General features: G+C 39.1%; 2 protein-coding genes across 2 annotated transcripts in view; both read left to right on the top strand.

The window, feature by feature from the left end:
• LOC103504867 (ABC transporter G family member 20-like) overlaps window positions 1-10610 on the top strand; it is a 26360-nt gene extending 15750 nt beyond the window's left edge. The window contains exons 5-15 of the mRNA XM_026820308.1: window positions 4134-4241; window positions 4576-4666; window positions 5402-5533; window positions 5753-5895; window positions 6113-6350; window positions 6681-6858; window positions 7605-7720; window positions 8200-8270; window positions 8720-8991; window positions 9462-9548; window positions 10327-10610. Coding sequence (XP_026676109.1) covers window positions 4134-4241; window positions 4576-4666; window positions 5402-5533; window positions 5753-5895; window positions 6113-6350; window positions 6681-6858; window positions 7605-7720; window positions 8200-8270; window positions 8720-8991; window positions 9462-9548; window positions 10327-10550 — 1660 coding nt within the window. The 3' untranslated portion in view covers window positions 10551-10610. The remainder of the gene's footprint in view (window positions 1-4133; window positions 4242-4575; window positions 4667-5401; window positions 5534-5752; window positions 5896-6112; window positions 6351-6680; window positions 6859-7604; window positions 7721-8199; window positions 8271-8719; window positions 8992-9461; window positions 9549-10326) is intronic.
• A 1163-nt stretch (window positions 10611-11773) lies between these two features.
• LOC108254639 lies at window positions 11774-14756 on the top strand. The gene is made up of 4 exons (XM_017449877.2): window positions 11774-11840; window positions 12481-12752; window positions 13219-13305; window positions 14014-14756. Exons 1-4 carry the CDS (start codon window positions 11830-11832, stop codon window positions 14235-14237), a joined length of 594 nt encoding a protein of 197 aa, XP_017305366.1. The 5' UTR covers window positions 11774-11829; the 3' UTR covers window positions 14238-14756.
• The last annotated feature ends 1110 nt before the right edge of the window (window positions 14757-15866 follow it).

Here is a 15866-nt window from a genome sequence, read left to right on the forward strand (position 1 = left end):
ACAAAAGGCTCTTTTGGTCTAACCTTATAAGCCCTCAATAGTGTCTCTAATGGGTGATTGGGCATTGGGGGGATATAAAGGGGACTAGGGGGATGAGAACAAACCATCATCCCCCAGCGTTCCCCTCCAAAGAAGCCTGCAATCTAAAAACAGCTCGAGTAAGAGAGAAAACAAAAGTCTTAACTTCCAAGAAGAGTAAGAGACGGAGGGAGAGACACTATTTGAGGGGTTATAATTTAAGCGCTATGGCGCTTGTATTAGCGCTATGGCGCTTGTGTTTAGAGCTTATGGCAGCTTGTTCAGCCTAGCGCTTTATGCAGCTTGTTCAGCGCTTATGGCGCTTCGTTCAAGCGCACGGGCGCCAAAGCGCTCTTATGCTTGCAAGCGCTTTATGGCTCGCTTGTTTAAGAGCGCTTTATGGCCTTGTTCAGCGCTTTATGGCGCTTGTTTAGCGCCTATACGCTATGTTTAGCTCGTATGGCGCTTATTCAGCCTTATGGCGCTTTTGGTGCAGCTTTTGATTAGCTTTGTTTGACATTTTCTGTTCCAAAAATTACATTAAAAATAGAATATTGTTGTCATACTAAGAGGTTGGGTACAAATTCTCACAGGCCATCTATTGGATTGACTTGGGGGATGTAAAGAGAGGACTAGGAAATAGATCCAAAATCACTCCCCACGTTCCCATGCGCCCTCCAAAAAAGCCTGGATGCTAAAAACGCGTCTCGAGTAAGAGAGAAGACGAAAGTCTACCTTCCAAGAAGAGTCAAGAGACGAGGGAGAGACACTAATTGGAGGGTTATAAGGTAGACCAAAAAGCCTTTATGTTCTCAAAGATCCATCTCGATAAATTCTAAATGGTTCCCACGGTAGAAAGATACCTTAAAAAGTGCTCCCTTAGCTAACCACATGTAGAAGGTTGAGAACAATCACTGCACCACCAGACAGGGAGAGGCCTTGCAGACCTAAAAAGGATAGACGGGAGGAAGAGAAGCTGAAAGCTCTGCTATTCATTTAGAGGAAACAACAGAGGAAGATGCGACACGTAGTTTGTAATCAGCTGGAGCTACCAGCAATGGCTGCTCCACTTAGATATCTTACCTGTGTTTGAAAACCAATCTGAACCGTACGTTGCGAACCGCGCGTAGTAAATGGCAAAAACCGCAAAAGAGAGTTCCTAGTAGAGTATTTAAGATTACCAAGGTGTCTTGGTAATCTTAAATACTCTACTAGGAACTCTACAATGGGATGGATTTCAATTACGCCTGTTTGTGATACCAAAGAGACCACTTGAACAAGTTGTTTTATGGAATAAAACTGAAATCCGTTTTTTGTTACTTATGCCCCTTTCTCATTCCATGGTCGATATGTACCTATTATAAGACGCAAATTTCCTCATAATATTTAATCGTTTATGTAATAGGTAATCATTACTAAATAGGATCGAGGAAAATCTTGGAAATCCAAGGAAAAAGAGTGGAAAACTGGAAATCCAAGCTTTTAATTCATTTGGAAAACCATAGACTTACGCTGGGCTCATCATATTACAGGTACCTGAGATACTTATAGCACCCCACCTAGATAAATAATTAAATATCAATTACCTATGTATGTAAAAATTGCACCTCTTCTCGGTGTTCTCAGATTTGCGGAAAGCCCTCGTGTTCAGGGTTACGGCTTGGCGGCTTATTCGGCACAATGTCCGGCATAGCATTTTCCGACAATACTCTACTAGGAACTCTACAATGGGATGGATTTCAATTACGCCTGTTTGTGATACCAAAGAAACCACTTGAACAAGTTGTTTTATGGAATAAAACTGAAATCCGTTTTTTGTTACTTACGCCCCTTTCTCATTCCATGGTCGATATGTACCTATTATAAGACGCAAATTTCCTCATAATATTTAATCGTTTATGTAATAGGTAATCATTACTAAATAGGATCGAGGAAAATCTTGGAAATCCAAGGAAAAAGAGTGGAAAACTGGAAATCCAAACTTTTAATTGATTTGGAAAACCATAGACTTACGCTGGGCTCATCATATTATAGGTAGGTACCTGATATACTTGTAGCACCCAACCTAGATAAATAATTGAATATCAATTACCTATGTATGTAAAAATTGCACCTCTTCTCGGTGTTCTCAGATTTCCGGAAAGCCCTCGTGTTCAGGCTTACGGCTTGGCGGCTTATTCGGCACAATGTCCGGCATAGCATTTTCCGACCACTTATCGTTGGCGGTGGCGGTGAGGTCTGCCTACAAAACATACGATAACGAGCACTACGTTCTCAAAGGACTCAACCTGAGTGTGCCGGAAAACAAAATGTAAGTACGATTTTTTTTTAGCTTAACTCCATACACAAAAAAGCCCTTTCAGAGGCTTAGCTGAAGGAGCAAACAGCCCTAAAGGATGGGTTAAGCTTCTACAAATGTACGAAGTACGATTTTGCCATCGACTTTAGGTTAAAATCGGAATTGATTGTACTTGAATCAGTTAAAGGTAGGTGAAGTCACAGTATATGTACAGCAACGAAGGCCGAAAAAGGCTCTCATTTCTTTTTCTCCCCCTTTTTCCTTTTAGGCGCTTTCTTACCACACGTTGAAAGTGTGTCATTCGCGCGGTTACTGGAATTAAAAATGTCTTTATGAGTGGGAATATGTATTCACTTTTCACACTTTTGTGAGTCATCTTCATCTTTTCAAACGAATTATTTTGTGCTTCTTCTGTTTTTCCCCACTAGATATTCACTCCTTGGTCCAAGTGGTTGTGGTAAGACCACCCTGTTGCACTGTTTGCTGGGTCGCGGCTCACTCAATGCAGGCCGTGTTGTTCTCAAGTACAGGAAGATCTCCGAGATAGGCCACATGCCACAGGTAAGTTGATATTTTCACCTGTGCAAATTTGTCCTAAGTTGAGAACATGGGGATCCGGGAAAGAGCAAAGAGCCAAAATACTTGATTGAAGACTCGGTAACATTGTGAAGGTCCATTTTAACTATTGGGTTGTATGGAAATGATCCAACTGTATACTAGTAGTATAGCACTTTTTGTCGGTAGTTAAACGGTCGTCTAATAACGGGGCACTTGCGGCTTCAAATCACAGCCGGAGAAAATATTTTATCCTCATTTGAAAATTCAACAACAACATCCAAATTGCTAAAGGTTAAGTAGTAGATAATGCCCTTGGTATTATTATCGCCTGAGGCCAAAATCCTCTTTTTACCTACCTTGTTAAAAGCTACAAATGTAGGATTTTGCTACGATTTCCTCCATACATTCAGCCCCAAAGCATCAGTATTTTTTGCTATCCAATTTCAGGTAAGGTACAAGTATTTACTAAGTGAAGTCTATAGCTACCAACTACCTACTTAAAGGTGTGTTCACAGGTTCACACGTATTCGACTGGCCGTTGCGTCGATCGACGAGGTGAATCTATGTTATCGAAGCAGTGTGGACGGTTCAGTCGACATCGATCGACTTTGTGTGGACACACCTTAATACTGATTGATTCAGACCAAAATACTTTTCTGATAGCAATACTTACGAATAGGTACGTTGCGTAGTGTTGGGTGTTGGTAGATAGGTAACTTGTAAATAATATGTAAATTTTGTAAATGCATTATTTTTTTTTGTGTCGTGCATAAACATAATCACCTACCTAGTTAGTAGGCATCACTATACAAGTGACCATCACAGCATAATTAAAAGAAGTTACCGCTCACCGCTCAGTTAATTAGGTAAATAATACACCGATAGACGCCGTCGACTATGAGTGACTGTCCAAAAAAATTGATAGTCTTTATTGGACTGTCAACTACATTTCTACTTCAACTATAGACGCCGTCGACTATGAGTGACTGTCCAAAAAAATTGATAGTCTTTATTGGACTGTCAACTACATTTCTACTTCAACTAAATTCCATTTAGAAATGAGCTATTTATCTTGTACCAAAGTCAAAGTCTTGAGCCAGAGTTGTGTTAATAGGTATGTGTTTCTGGGTCATTGGAAAGTTTCTCACTATGAAAACTGAGTTTTAACTTCTACTTTGTAGGAGTGTAGGCGAGGAAGAGGGTATTTCATCAGTTGATTTTGGTCGGGCCTAAACAGTGTTTGATCATTTTGTTTCAGTGGAGGACAACAAAGGCGAGTATCATTTGCCCTGTCAATATTTCACGATCCCAAGTTACTAATATTGGATGAGCCAACAGTAGGTCTGGATCCAATGCTGTGCGAAAGGTAAGTTTATAGTTATCACTTTAAAAGGTAGGTATTTACTTTTTTCTGACGTAAAGTTCTGATGAACTCCAAAGACCTTACATATGTGATTTCCACATCATGAATGTTGTAGATTTTAGGAATAGAATTCTGGGTGGTTATCTAACGAAAGTTCTACATTTGAGTTCATACTTGACCTGATCTGATCAACAGCTGAAGCATGCTTTTCCTTGATATTTTCGTACTATCGCCCGTATCTTATTTGTACTTCGAAGAGATTGAGAAAACTTATACCATCTGAGAAAATACTTTGCAGATCTCTTTAATATTGAATTATTCCTTCTCTTGCTTCCAGTATATGGAACATGCTACGAGAGATGACACATCACGGCAAGACAATCATCATCACAACACATTACATTGAGGAAGCTAAGGGTAGTCATATGGTAAGTACAATCTCTTCAGGCCCGTTCCCGATTGTCGTTCGGAGAAAAAATCGTGTCGTTTGTAGTGGGAACACTCTCAGTTAAATTACATTGTCTATAGGACATTCGGAAAAAAATCGGATGAAACTGAAATTATTGTCAACACTCATAGCCCATCTGTGTATATGGGCTTAGTCACTTAGTGTCAGTCAGCCAAAACTTATAGTAAACTGCCAATCAGCAACAAACTTGAACTTAACAAACTGTGAATTTTCGAAGTCAATCTGACAGCCTATGTCTAAATAAAGCAAAAAGCACCAATAATTATATATTTATGAAACACTGATTACTGGAGTATTCGTACTTATGGGAATATGGGACTTTCCAATTTCTGATTACTAGAGTAGCTGGAGTAGATACTATGGGAATATGGGATTTTCCAATTACATCAAAGAGGGAAACTGTTATGGCTGGTTTGCTTATAGGTATATATTTTTTTTTTTTTTTTTTTAATTAAAACCTCAGGATCGGTTTAGATTTTCGCAAAATCCTTTCTTATTGCACACCTAGACCATAAAAGGAATATTCCTACCAAATTTCAGCTTTCTAGGTGTTGTGGTTCTAGAGATAGAGCGATCAGTGTGTGAAATGTGAACTGTGAAATGTGAATGAGTGAATGGATCTCGTTCTTATAATATAAGATTGTTATGATAACACAATTTACAACAATCCAATAACGTTACTACTTATTTTCAGGTGGGAATCATGCGACGAGGCAAATTGTTAGCAGAGAAAGATCCCCTGAGGCTCTTGGAAGAATTAGGCTGTGAATATTTGGAAGATGCCTTCCTACAACTGTGTAAAGAAGATGAACTAATCTCTGAAGAAGTAAGTTGTCTTCATTTTTACATATACCTACCTATGAAATTATATGAAATAATGTACATAATTCATCGAGGCTGAAGGTTAAGTCATACCCGTATGTCCCAAATCTAAAAGAAATTTATACATACGTAAATGCTGACGGGAAAAACTTTGAAGTTTGATGGTGTCTCAGGTGTCTACATAGTTTAATCTGTTTTAACCCAACCTTATTGTATCTTTCAGGCAGACATTACGCCAGATCTTTCCTACATTCTGCCAGACAAGCACTCAGGTTCACAAACCGTCAACTATGACACGCCCTTTTCCATGCACAGATTCAAAGCTCAGTTTACCAAAAACCTTTGGATGCTCAGGAGGGCACTTTTGTAAGTACCTAACTTTTAACTGGACCCGGGGGAAAACTGTATTTTATTAGTGAAAGGATCCTATCCAAAGCAAACCTCAAGATAGGACTTTGTTGTTAAACTCCTTCAAATAAAATAATAATAATAAAAAAGAAAAACTCTCCTCAGGGTTGTTTAATTTTTGATGTTGATCATTTGACATTCATTTTGATATTTGATCATGTTTGAATTCTTTCAGAATAACATTATTCGTTTTGGTGCTACCGTTCGTTCAGATCTCCACGTTTCAAATGGCCACGGGAGCGGATCCTATTGATCTGCCAATAGCCTTTGTCAACAGAGAAATGCCCTATTCTAATTCTCACTGCTCAAACCTGTCTGTCAATATCTTCAGTGATTGCTTTATGAATGAGACCAGCGATGTGTATCTCAGCTGTAACATGTTGGGCACTCTGAGGAGGAAGAAGTTGAAACTGGTAAGTATAGTTCTAAAGAGATCCAGAGACTAGTATGGAAATTTGGAATTTGGAAATGCATCTGTGCAAAAGCAGATATATGTATATTTAGTTTTACCACTGTGGATTGTCTCAGGATTGAGTTGAATTCTAGGTTGACCTGGCTATTAAGTATAGGGAAATCCTCGTTTCATCTCAATCCCGAGCTGGAAACAGACAAGGTTCGTTCTCGGAACGGTTTTCTCCTCTCCTGTCTTCCTTTTCTCTGCGATTTCGGGAAGATAAGACCTCCATACAGTTCCCTCTATCAAACCTCTAAAGAAAGTAACATTGGCGCGGTCGTATTTTCAGATCGAGTACCCCACACTGGACGCAGCCAGGAGGGCGGTGGTGAAAAATGATGTCTGGGCGCTATTGCATTTCCACGAGAACTTCACCAATCATCTGGCCACCAGATTCAATGATGGAACCTCAGTCCGGAATGATACCATTGAGATGGCCAACATTGACACCTACATAGATCAGTCTAGTAAGTTTTTATAACTGTAGGGATGTGCATTCGTAGAAGAAAAACTCACAGACGAAAACCTTCATAGCGGAAAAAAATTCCCACGGAAAAAAATCCCTCGAACAATTTACATATACCTACCTATGAAATTATATGAAATAATGTACATAATTCATCGAGGCTGGAGGTTAAGTCATACTCGTATGTCCCAAATCTAAAAGAAATTTATACATAGGTACCTAAATGCTAACGGGAAAAACTTTGAAGTCAACCTTATTATATCTTTCAGGCAGACATTACGCCCGATCTTTCCTACATTCTGCCAGACAAGCACTCAGGTTCACAAACCGTCAACTATGACACGCCCTTTTCCATGCACAGATTCAAAGCTCGTAGGCACCTATAGTACCTAGAGTTCAAACTAATTCCGGCCACTCACTATCAGGTAGACTTGACAGGCGGACCTGTTCAGCCGTAGTGAGTGGCCGGTCATTTAGCCAGCGGCGATAGCCCGTTGAATACAAAAGTTCCCATATCACTTAAGCTAACCAAAGTTGCCTTTGGTTAGTATCCGGATGTGTGACCATCTGTATAATTGAGTTCTCCCGGCCCCACTCAAGCTGGTTGAGGTCAAGTTCGTGTGAGGCTTGTACGGGATTAAATTTATTGTAAGCTCAAGGAAATAGAGATACCTATTCTGTCATTTCTTTGTACACGTACTTAGTTACAGTTGAGCTATTATTAAGTATTTTCATTTGATTTTACAGATCAACTTCTGTCTCATTTCATCAAAACCAAAATGTTGCAGACTTACAGGGAGGTTATGAAGATGGCATTTGATACTTGTGATCTTGACCCATCCATCTCTCGTCTTCCAATCAAGGTAAGAAACACTTTGAGGGCAAAAACTAGGTACATACCAAATATAGGTCAAAATTAGTAGAATTTACCTAGATAGAGATCTAGTGATCAACTTTCTCCTAGCATCTCCATAATAACAAACAAATTAGGTGTCATTCGTCAAAATCTTTTAGAGTTACGCACATTGCATAACTAAAAGTGATTCACGGCGACCATTCAAATTTCATTTGAAAGGGAAAAATTTGTATGGCCGCCGTGATTTAAATTTATGTATGCAATGTGCTCAGCACGCAGTAAATGTTACCATCTCACCAACTTATACGTTTCTTTCGTCATCGAATAGGTATCATTACTCAATTATACAAATCGTTAAAATGTTATGTTAACTGTTTATAAACTTTCAGATGATAGCCTGTCATCAGTAAATACCTACCTACTTACATAATAATTCCATGTTCTTGTTTTACAATATAATTTTGTTTGGTATTTATTTACTTTCAGTTTATGGATCCAATTTATGGCAGTGAGAATACATCGTTCCGCGATTACACAGGACCATCAATGTTATCTCTGTAAGTACAAGTCGAGCTTTATATTGTCAGCTTGGAACAAGATTTCCCATCAGCGAGCTCGACCCAGTCTTAAGAGAAAATTATTCTAAACTAAACAGATGCTCGGAATGGCCTTTCTTATTACTTATTAACTTATTTTAAAAATAATTTATTTTATTTCACACTCTTATAAGTATTTTAAGCCAAGACGTTTCCGAATGGCAACACTAGTAGTTGTCTCGTTTTCTGTCCATCCTAACAAGAGACTGTCAAAGATTTCTTTTCGTAAATGAAAGAAAAATATTTCATCTCACATAGGGGTGAATTCAGAGATTCGTAGAAGCTTAACCCATCCTTTAGGCCTGTTTGCCCCTACACCTAAGCAGTTGTGTGGGCTTTTTGTGTATAAGTATTTGCTTTCACTATTTCAATATTCATTCAAAACATTCACTCTCCGCTCTGTATTTCAGGACTGCATTCTACATCCCCGTCCTGTACACAGGAGCCATGCTGATGTTTGAAAAGGACGGAGGTCTTCTCGAGCGAATCATGATCAGTGGCATGAAGTTTTCCGAAATCGCTGCCTCCCATTTCGTCATCCAGATAGTGTTCATCGTGGTGCAGAACTTCGGCAGTATGTGTCTCATGTACACTCCGATGTTCTTCAACTCGCCGTTTGAGGGCAGCGTTGTCACGACCTACTTCCTTCTGTTGGCGATCTCCCTCGTGGGCATGCTGTTCGGTGAGTTGTGCAACGGAAAATAGAAATAAAAAATACAGAATAATCATTTTATTATAGTGTAGTGGTTTTGTTTATTAGGATGTACTCAGAGTAGGTACTCAGCCCGAGAAGAAATAACAATTCAGGAGCCAGTCTAGTTAGCTGGTTGCTAGCGCGTCTACCTTGTAAGCGCTAGATCTCGGGTTCGATTCCCGCCCGAGGAAGTTTTTATTCTGAACGGATAATGTTCGTTCTCGGAAGGGCTGGCTTTCTCCATTTCGGGGCGATAAGACCTTGGCAGTTGCAGTTCCCTCTGTCAAACTTCTTTAAAATCCTTGTCATAGTCGGGCCGCAGATAATTCAGCAGGAGCGAGGCCGACCATCACACCTATTTCATCGTCTTCTTTAGACTAAGCTGGTATTACGATTCCCATTAAATTTATGTTCTAACTTGTCTTCTTTAATCCTGTTACGATTCACATTGATTCCAGGTTTCGTCATAGCTCTCCTGAGTAAGAGCCAAACCGACGCGGCCTATTTCGGCATCGGATGTAACTTCCTCATGAAGTTCCTATGTGGTGAGTCTAGTTGGGGAGATTTTAGTTACCTATCTTTAACAGCGTATGTATTTGTGAGCCTGACTAACTAATAATTGAGTATATTTTTTATTCGTATTGCTCAAAAGTCAAAAGGAACTACCCAGAGGAAGCCTATGAATCCTATGATATTATACTGTAGGAAAGGGAATGTATTTGTGAGCCTGGCTAACTAATAATTGAGTATATTTTTTATTCGTATTGCTCAAAAGTCAAAAGGAACTACCCAGAGGAAGCCTATGAATCCTATGATATTGTGGTCCAATTCTGATAATAGTAAAATTAGGAGTAAAATTTCATGCCTTAATCGAATCAGATAACTTTGTAAGTAACTAACAAACTTACAATATTGATCACTGTTTCACTTAGGGAGGTGCTTCCTGTAGGACTCTTAGGTACTATTGATAGCATACTTGGGTTAATTGTACATTTTTGTACCCATATAGACCTTTTTTTTTTTCAAGTTAGGCAAAGCCTTTTTATTGAATTGTTTCTGATACATGTATTATTCTTTAACCCATCAAACATACGAGACCTTGTTTAGACTACTGGGGTAAAGGGACTTTTCAGTCCTATTCGGGCAGGATAAACAAGGTAGGTATATTCTATTCTATTCTATTCTACCCCTATTTCTCTCCTCAGGCATGATGTGGCCCACGCAAGGGATGAACCATTACTTGCAGATATTTAGTTACTTCCTCCCCATCACGTTAGCCGGTAGGTATATTCTATTCTATTCTACCCCCATTTCTCTCCTCAGGCATGATGTGGCCCACGCAAGGGATGAACCATTACTTGCAGATATTTAGTTACTTCCTCCCCATCACGTTAGCCACGGATGCTCTACGCTCCCTCGGATCCCGCGGATGGGATATCACACATCCCGACATTCTGCTGGGATTCGGCACAACGCTCCTCTGGATTCCAATCCTGGGCTGTACAGCTGCCTTCATTATGAAGAAGAAGAGCAACTGGTTTGAGTAGAAGAGGAAGCAAGTGATTTGATGAGCAGGAGGAGGAGAAAAAGGAGAAGAAGGAGAAGGAAGGAGAAGAAGAAGAAGAAGCAGCAATTAATTTGAGGACGAAGGAGAGAAGCAACTGGTTTTGGGAGGAGAAGGAAAAGCAAATGAAAAAGGAGAAGAAGGAGAAGGAAGAGGAAGAAGGAAGGAGAAGAAAAAGAAGCAATTAATTTGAGGACGAAGGAGAGAAGCAACTGGTTTCTGGAGGAGAAGGACAAGCAAATGATTTGAGAAAAAAAGGAGGAGAAGAAAAAGAAACCAGTTTTTATTAAAGAAGGACCAAGTGGGTTTATTGATGCAAAGTTGATGAATTTTGAATTTTATGTCCATCTGATGTTGCAGTCAATTTGCTCTGTGATAAAAAGTTTTGTATGTAGATTTACGTAGATATGTAGTATCTATAGATTGTAAATTTACGAATTTTGTCTAAGCAAATGATTTGAGAAAAAACAGGAGGAGAAGAATAGAAAAGAATTGGTTTGAGAGGAGAAGAAAAAGCAACCAGTTTGTATTAAGAAGGACCAACTGGTGCTTATTGATGCAAAGTTGATGAATTTTGAATTTTATGTCCATCTGATGTTGAAGTCAATTTGCTCTGTGATAAAAAGTTTTGTATGTAGATTTACGTAGATATGTAGTACCTATCTATAGAAAAAGGAGAAGAAGGAGAAGAAGAAGAAGAAGCAGCAATTAATTTGAGGACGAAGGAGAGAAGCAACTGGTTTTGGGAGGAGAAGGAAAAGCAAATGATATTTAAAAGGGAAAAATTTGTATGGCCGCCGTGATTTAAATTTATGTATGCAATGTGCTCAGCACGCAGTAAATGTTACCATTTCACCAACTTATACGTTTCTTTCGTCATCGAATATCATTACTCAATAATTATACAAATCGTTAAAATGATAAAATGTTATGTTTGTTAACTGTTTATAAACTTTCAGATGATAGCCTGTCATCAGTAAATACCTACCTACTTACATAATAATTCCATGTTCTTGTTTTACAGTACGTTTCTTTCGTCATCGAATATCATTACTCAATTATACAAATCGTTAAAATGTTATGTTAACTGTTTATAAACTTTCAGATGATAGCCTGTTATCAGTAAATACCTACCTACTTACATAATAATTCCATGTTCTTGTTTTACAATATAATTTTGTTTGGTATTTATTTACTTTCAGTTTATGGATCCAATTTATGGCAGTGAGAATACATCGTTCCGCGATTACACAGGACCATCAATGTTATCTCTGTAAGTACAAGTCGAGCTTTATAGGGTAAGTGTACCATTTATTCGCCCACCTAAACAACCTACCTCGGTGGTGTAGTGGTCAAGGCGCTCGCCTGGTAAACAGGAGGGCGTGGGTTCAATCCCAGCCGAGGTACGGAATTTGTCCTATCAGCGAGCTCGACCCAGTCTTAGGAGAAAATTATTCTAAACTAAACAGATGCTCGGAATGGCCTTTCTTATTACTTATTAACTTATTTCCCATCAGCGAGCTCGACCCAGTCTTAAGAGAAAATTATTCTAAACTAAACAGATGCTCGGAATGGCCTTTCTTATTACTTATTAACTTATTTTAAAAATAATTTATTTTATTTCACACTCTTATAAGTATTTTAAGCCAAGACGTTTCCGAATGGCAACACTAGTAGTTGTCTCGTTTTCTGTCCATCCTAACAAGAGACTGTCAAAGATTTCTTTTCGTAAATGAAAGAAAAATATTTCATCTCACATAGGGGTGAATTCAGAGATTCGTAGAAGCTTAACCCATCCTTTAGGCCTGTTTGCCCCTACACCTAAGCAGTTGTGTGGGCTTTTTGTGTATAAGTATTTGCTTTCACTATTTCAATATTCATTCAAAACATTCACTCTCCGCTCTGTATTTCAGGACTGCATTCTACATCCCCGTCCTGTACACAGGAGCCATGCTGATGTTTGAAAAGGACGGAGGTCTTCTCGAGCGAATCATGATCAGTGGCATGAAGTTTTCCGAAATCGCTGCCTCCCATTTCGTCATCCAGATAGTGTTCATCGTGGTGCAGAACTTCGGCAGTATGTGTCTCATGTACACTCCGATGTTCTTCAACTCGCCGTTTGAGGGCAGCGTTGTCACGACCTACTTCCTTCTGTTGGCGATCTCCCTCGTGGGCATGCTGTTCGGTGAGTTGTGCAACGGAAAATAGAAAAAATACAGAAGAATCATTTTATTATATTGTAGTAGTTTTGTTGATAAGGATGTACTCAGAGTAGGTACTCAGCCCGAGAAGAAATAACAATTCAGGAGCCAGTCTAGTTAGCCAGTTGCTAGCGCGTCTGCCTTGTAAGCGCTAGATCTCGGGTTCGATTCCCGCCCGAGGAAGTTTTTATCCTGAACGGATAATGTTCGTTCTCGGAAGGGCTGGCTTTCTCCATTTCGGGGTGATAAGACCTTGGCAGTTGCAGTTCCCTCTGTCAAACCTCTTTAAAATCCTTGTCATAGTCGGGCCGCAGATAATTCAGCAGGAGCGAGGCCGACCATCACACCTATTTCATCGTCTTCTTTAGACTAAGTTGGTATTACGATTCCCATTAAATTTATCTTCTAACTTGTCTTCTTTAATCCTGTTACGATTCCCATTGATTCCAGGTTTCGTCATAGCTCTCCTGAGTAAGACCCAAACCGACGCGGCCTATTTCGGCATCGGATGTAACTTCCTCATGAAGTTCCTATGTGGTGAGTCTAGTTGGGGGGATTTTAGTTAGGTATCTTTAACAGCGTAAAATAATATTGTTTATTAAGGAGCGCGGTAGCGCTCCGCCCCGCCAAGTCAAGAAAGTTTGACCGCGCTACTAGAGATATTATACGCGACAGGGAAAGTAGCCGTTTTCAGGTAGTTGTAGGGGGACAACTACAAATGATGGAAGAAAACGGATTGCATGTGTGTGTTCGGGCATGAAAGTAGACCACGTTGAAAAAAAAATTCATCAAAATCGGTTAAGTTTAGCCGGAGATATTTAACTTTAAAAACCGTCAAATTTTTCATCATTTTCTGCTGCTGCTGCTGCTGCTTCCGCAGTAAAATTAGGAGTAAAATTTCATGCCTTAATCGAATCAGATAACTTTGTAAGTAACTAACAAACTTACAATATTGATCACTGTTTCACTTAGGGAGGTGCTTCCTGTAGGACTCTTAGGTACTATTGATAGCATACTTGGGTTAATTGTACATTTTTGTACCCATATAGACCTTTTTTTTTTTCAAGTTAGGCAAAGCCTTTTTATTGAATTGTTTCTGATACATGTATTATTCTTTAACCCATCAAACATACGAGACCTTGTTTAGACTACTGGGGTAAAGGGACTTTTCAGTCCTATTCGGGCAGGATAAACAAGGTAGGTATATTCTATTCTATTCTATTCTACCCCTATTTCTCTCCTCAGGCATGATGTGGCCCACGCAAGGGATGAACCATTACTTGCAGATATTTAGTTACTTCCTCCCCATCACGTTAGCCACGGATGCTCTACGCTCCCTCGGATCCCGCGGATGGGATATCACACATCCCGACATTCTGCTGGGATTCGGCACAACGCTCCTCTGGATTCCAATCCTGGGCTGTACAGCTGCCTTCATTATGAAGAAGAAGAGCAACTGGTTTGAGTAGAAGAGGAAGCAAGTGATTTGATGAGCAGGAGGAGGAGAAGAAAAAGGAGAAGAAGGAGAAGAAGAAGAAGAAGCAGCAATTAATTTGAGGACGAAGGAGAGAAGCAACTGGTTTTGGGAGGAGAAGGAAAAGCAAATGATTTGAGAAAAAACAGGAGGAGAAGAATAGAAAAGAATTGGTTTGAGAGGAGAAGAAAAAGCAACCAGTTTGTATTAAGAAGGACCAACTGGTGCTTATTGATGCAAAGTTGATGAATTTTGAATTTTATGTCCATCTGATGTTGAAGTCAATTTGCTCTGTGATAAAAAGTTTTGTATGTAGATTTACGTAGATATGTAGTATCTATAGATTGTAAATTTACGAATTTTGTCTGAAATAGAACAGTGTATTTACTTCTGAAAAAGGTCGCTACAGATTGTAAATTTACGAATTTCTTCTGAAATACCTATGTAAAATTATTTGAAGTTGGTACAGAGTGTTACCTCTAATAAAGTCAAAAGTAATACCTGCATAGGTAAATGCATAGGCAGTAGAGTTTTCAGAATACCTAGTAAATTTACGAATTTCTTCTGAAATATGTAACATTATTTCAAGTTGGTACAGAGTGTTACCTCTAATAAAGTCAAAAGTAATACCTGCATAGGTAAATGCATAGGCAGTAGAGTTTTCAGAATACCTAATAGCTCTTTTTTTTTACCGAGTAGAAATTTTTTTTTTCTTTTTGTACATAATATATCAGTATTTTTACTTTCTATTACTACAGTATAGCGGAGCTATACTAGTAATGAAAGTATTGCAATCGGTCCAAATTTTCAAAATCGGGAAATGGGTGGAAATATCCGTTTTGGGGTCCCCTGATTCCAAAAAAGTGGTTTTTAGCCCATGGTCTGTACGTAACGTACGTACGTACTACAGGTTTAAATGGGAAAAAGTAAATAGTTGTGAACAAAATATCTCAAGAACGGTTTATCGTAGAGAAATGAAATTTGGTATGCTATCCCGGCATGGTCCAAGGACGCGACTGTAACAATTTGGTAAAAATCGGATAGTCACCCATCCAGATATCAACCAAAGTAATTGTTACTTAACCCTCATTTCGGGGGAAATGTTGAAAAGGTTGGGAACAAAATATCTCAAGAACCGTTTGTCGTAAAGCGATGAAATTTGGTATGCTATCCCGGCATGGTCCAAGGACGCGACTGTAACAATTTGGTAAAAATCGGACAATCACCCATCCAGATATTAACCAAAGTAATTGTTACTTAACCCTCATTTCGGGGGAAATGTTGAAAAGGTTGGGAACAAAATATCTCAAGAACCGTTTGTCGTAAAGCGATGAAATTTGGTATGCTATCCCGATATGGTCCAAGGACGCGACTGTAACAATTTGGCAAAAATCGGATAGTCACCCATCCTGATATTAACCAAAGTCATTGTTGCTTAACCCTTATTTCGTAAAAACGGTAAGAGACATCGAAAACATTTGGTCATTCAGATGTGAATATTCTAATCAATGTGATTTTTCACCCCGAATCGAATGGTGCTACTTTTAGTACTGTATGACTTACGGTTGAGAAGTTGCGGGTTCGATACTCCCCTGTGTCAACAAAATTCTCTTTTATTTGTGAA

Source organism: Diaphorina citri, unplaced genomic scaffold (genome assembly GCF_000475195.1).
Source record: "Diaphorina citri unplaced genomic scaffold, Diaci psyllid genome assembly version 1.1 scaffold136, whole genome shotgun sequence".
NCBI classification, from domain to species: Eukaryota; Metazoa; Arthropoda; class Insecta; order Hemiptera; family Psyllidae; genus Diaphorina; species Diaphorina citri.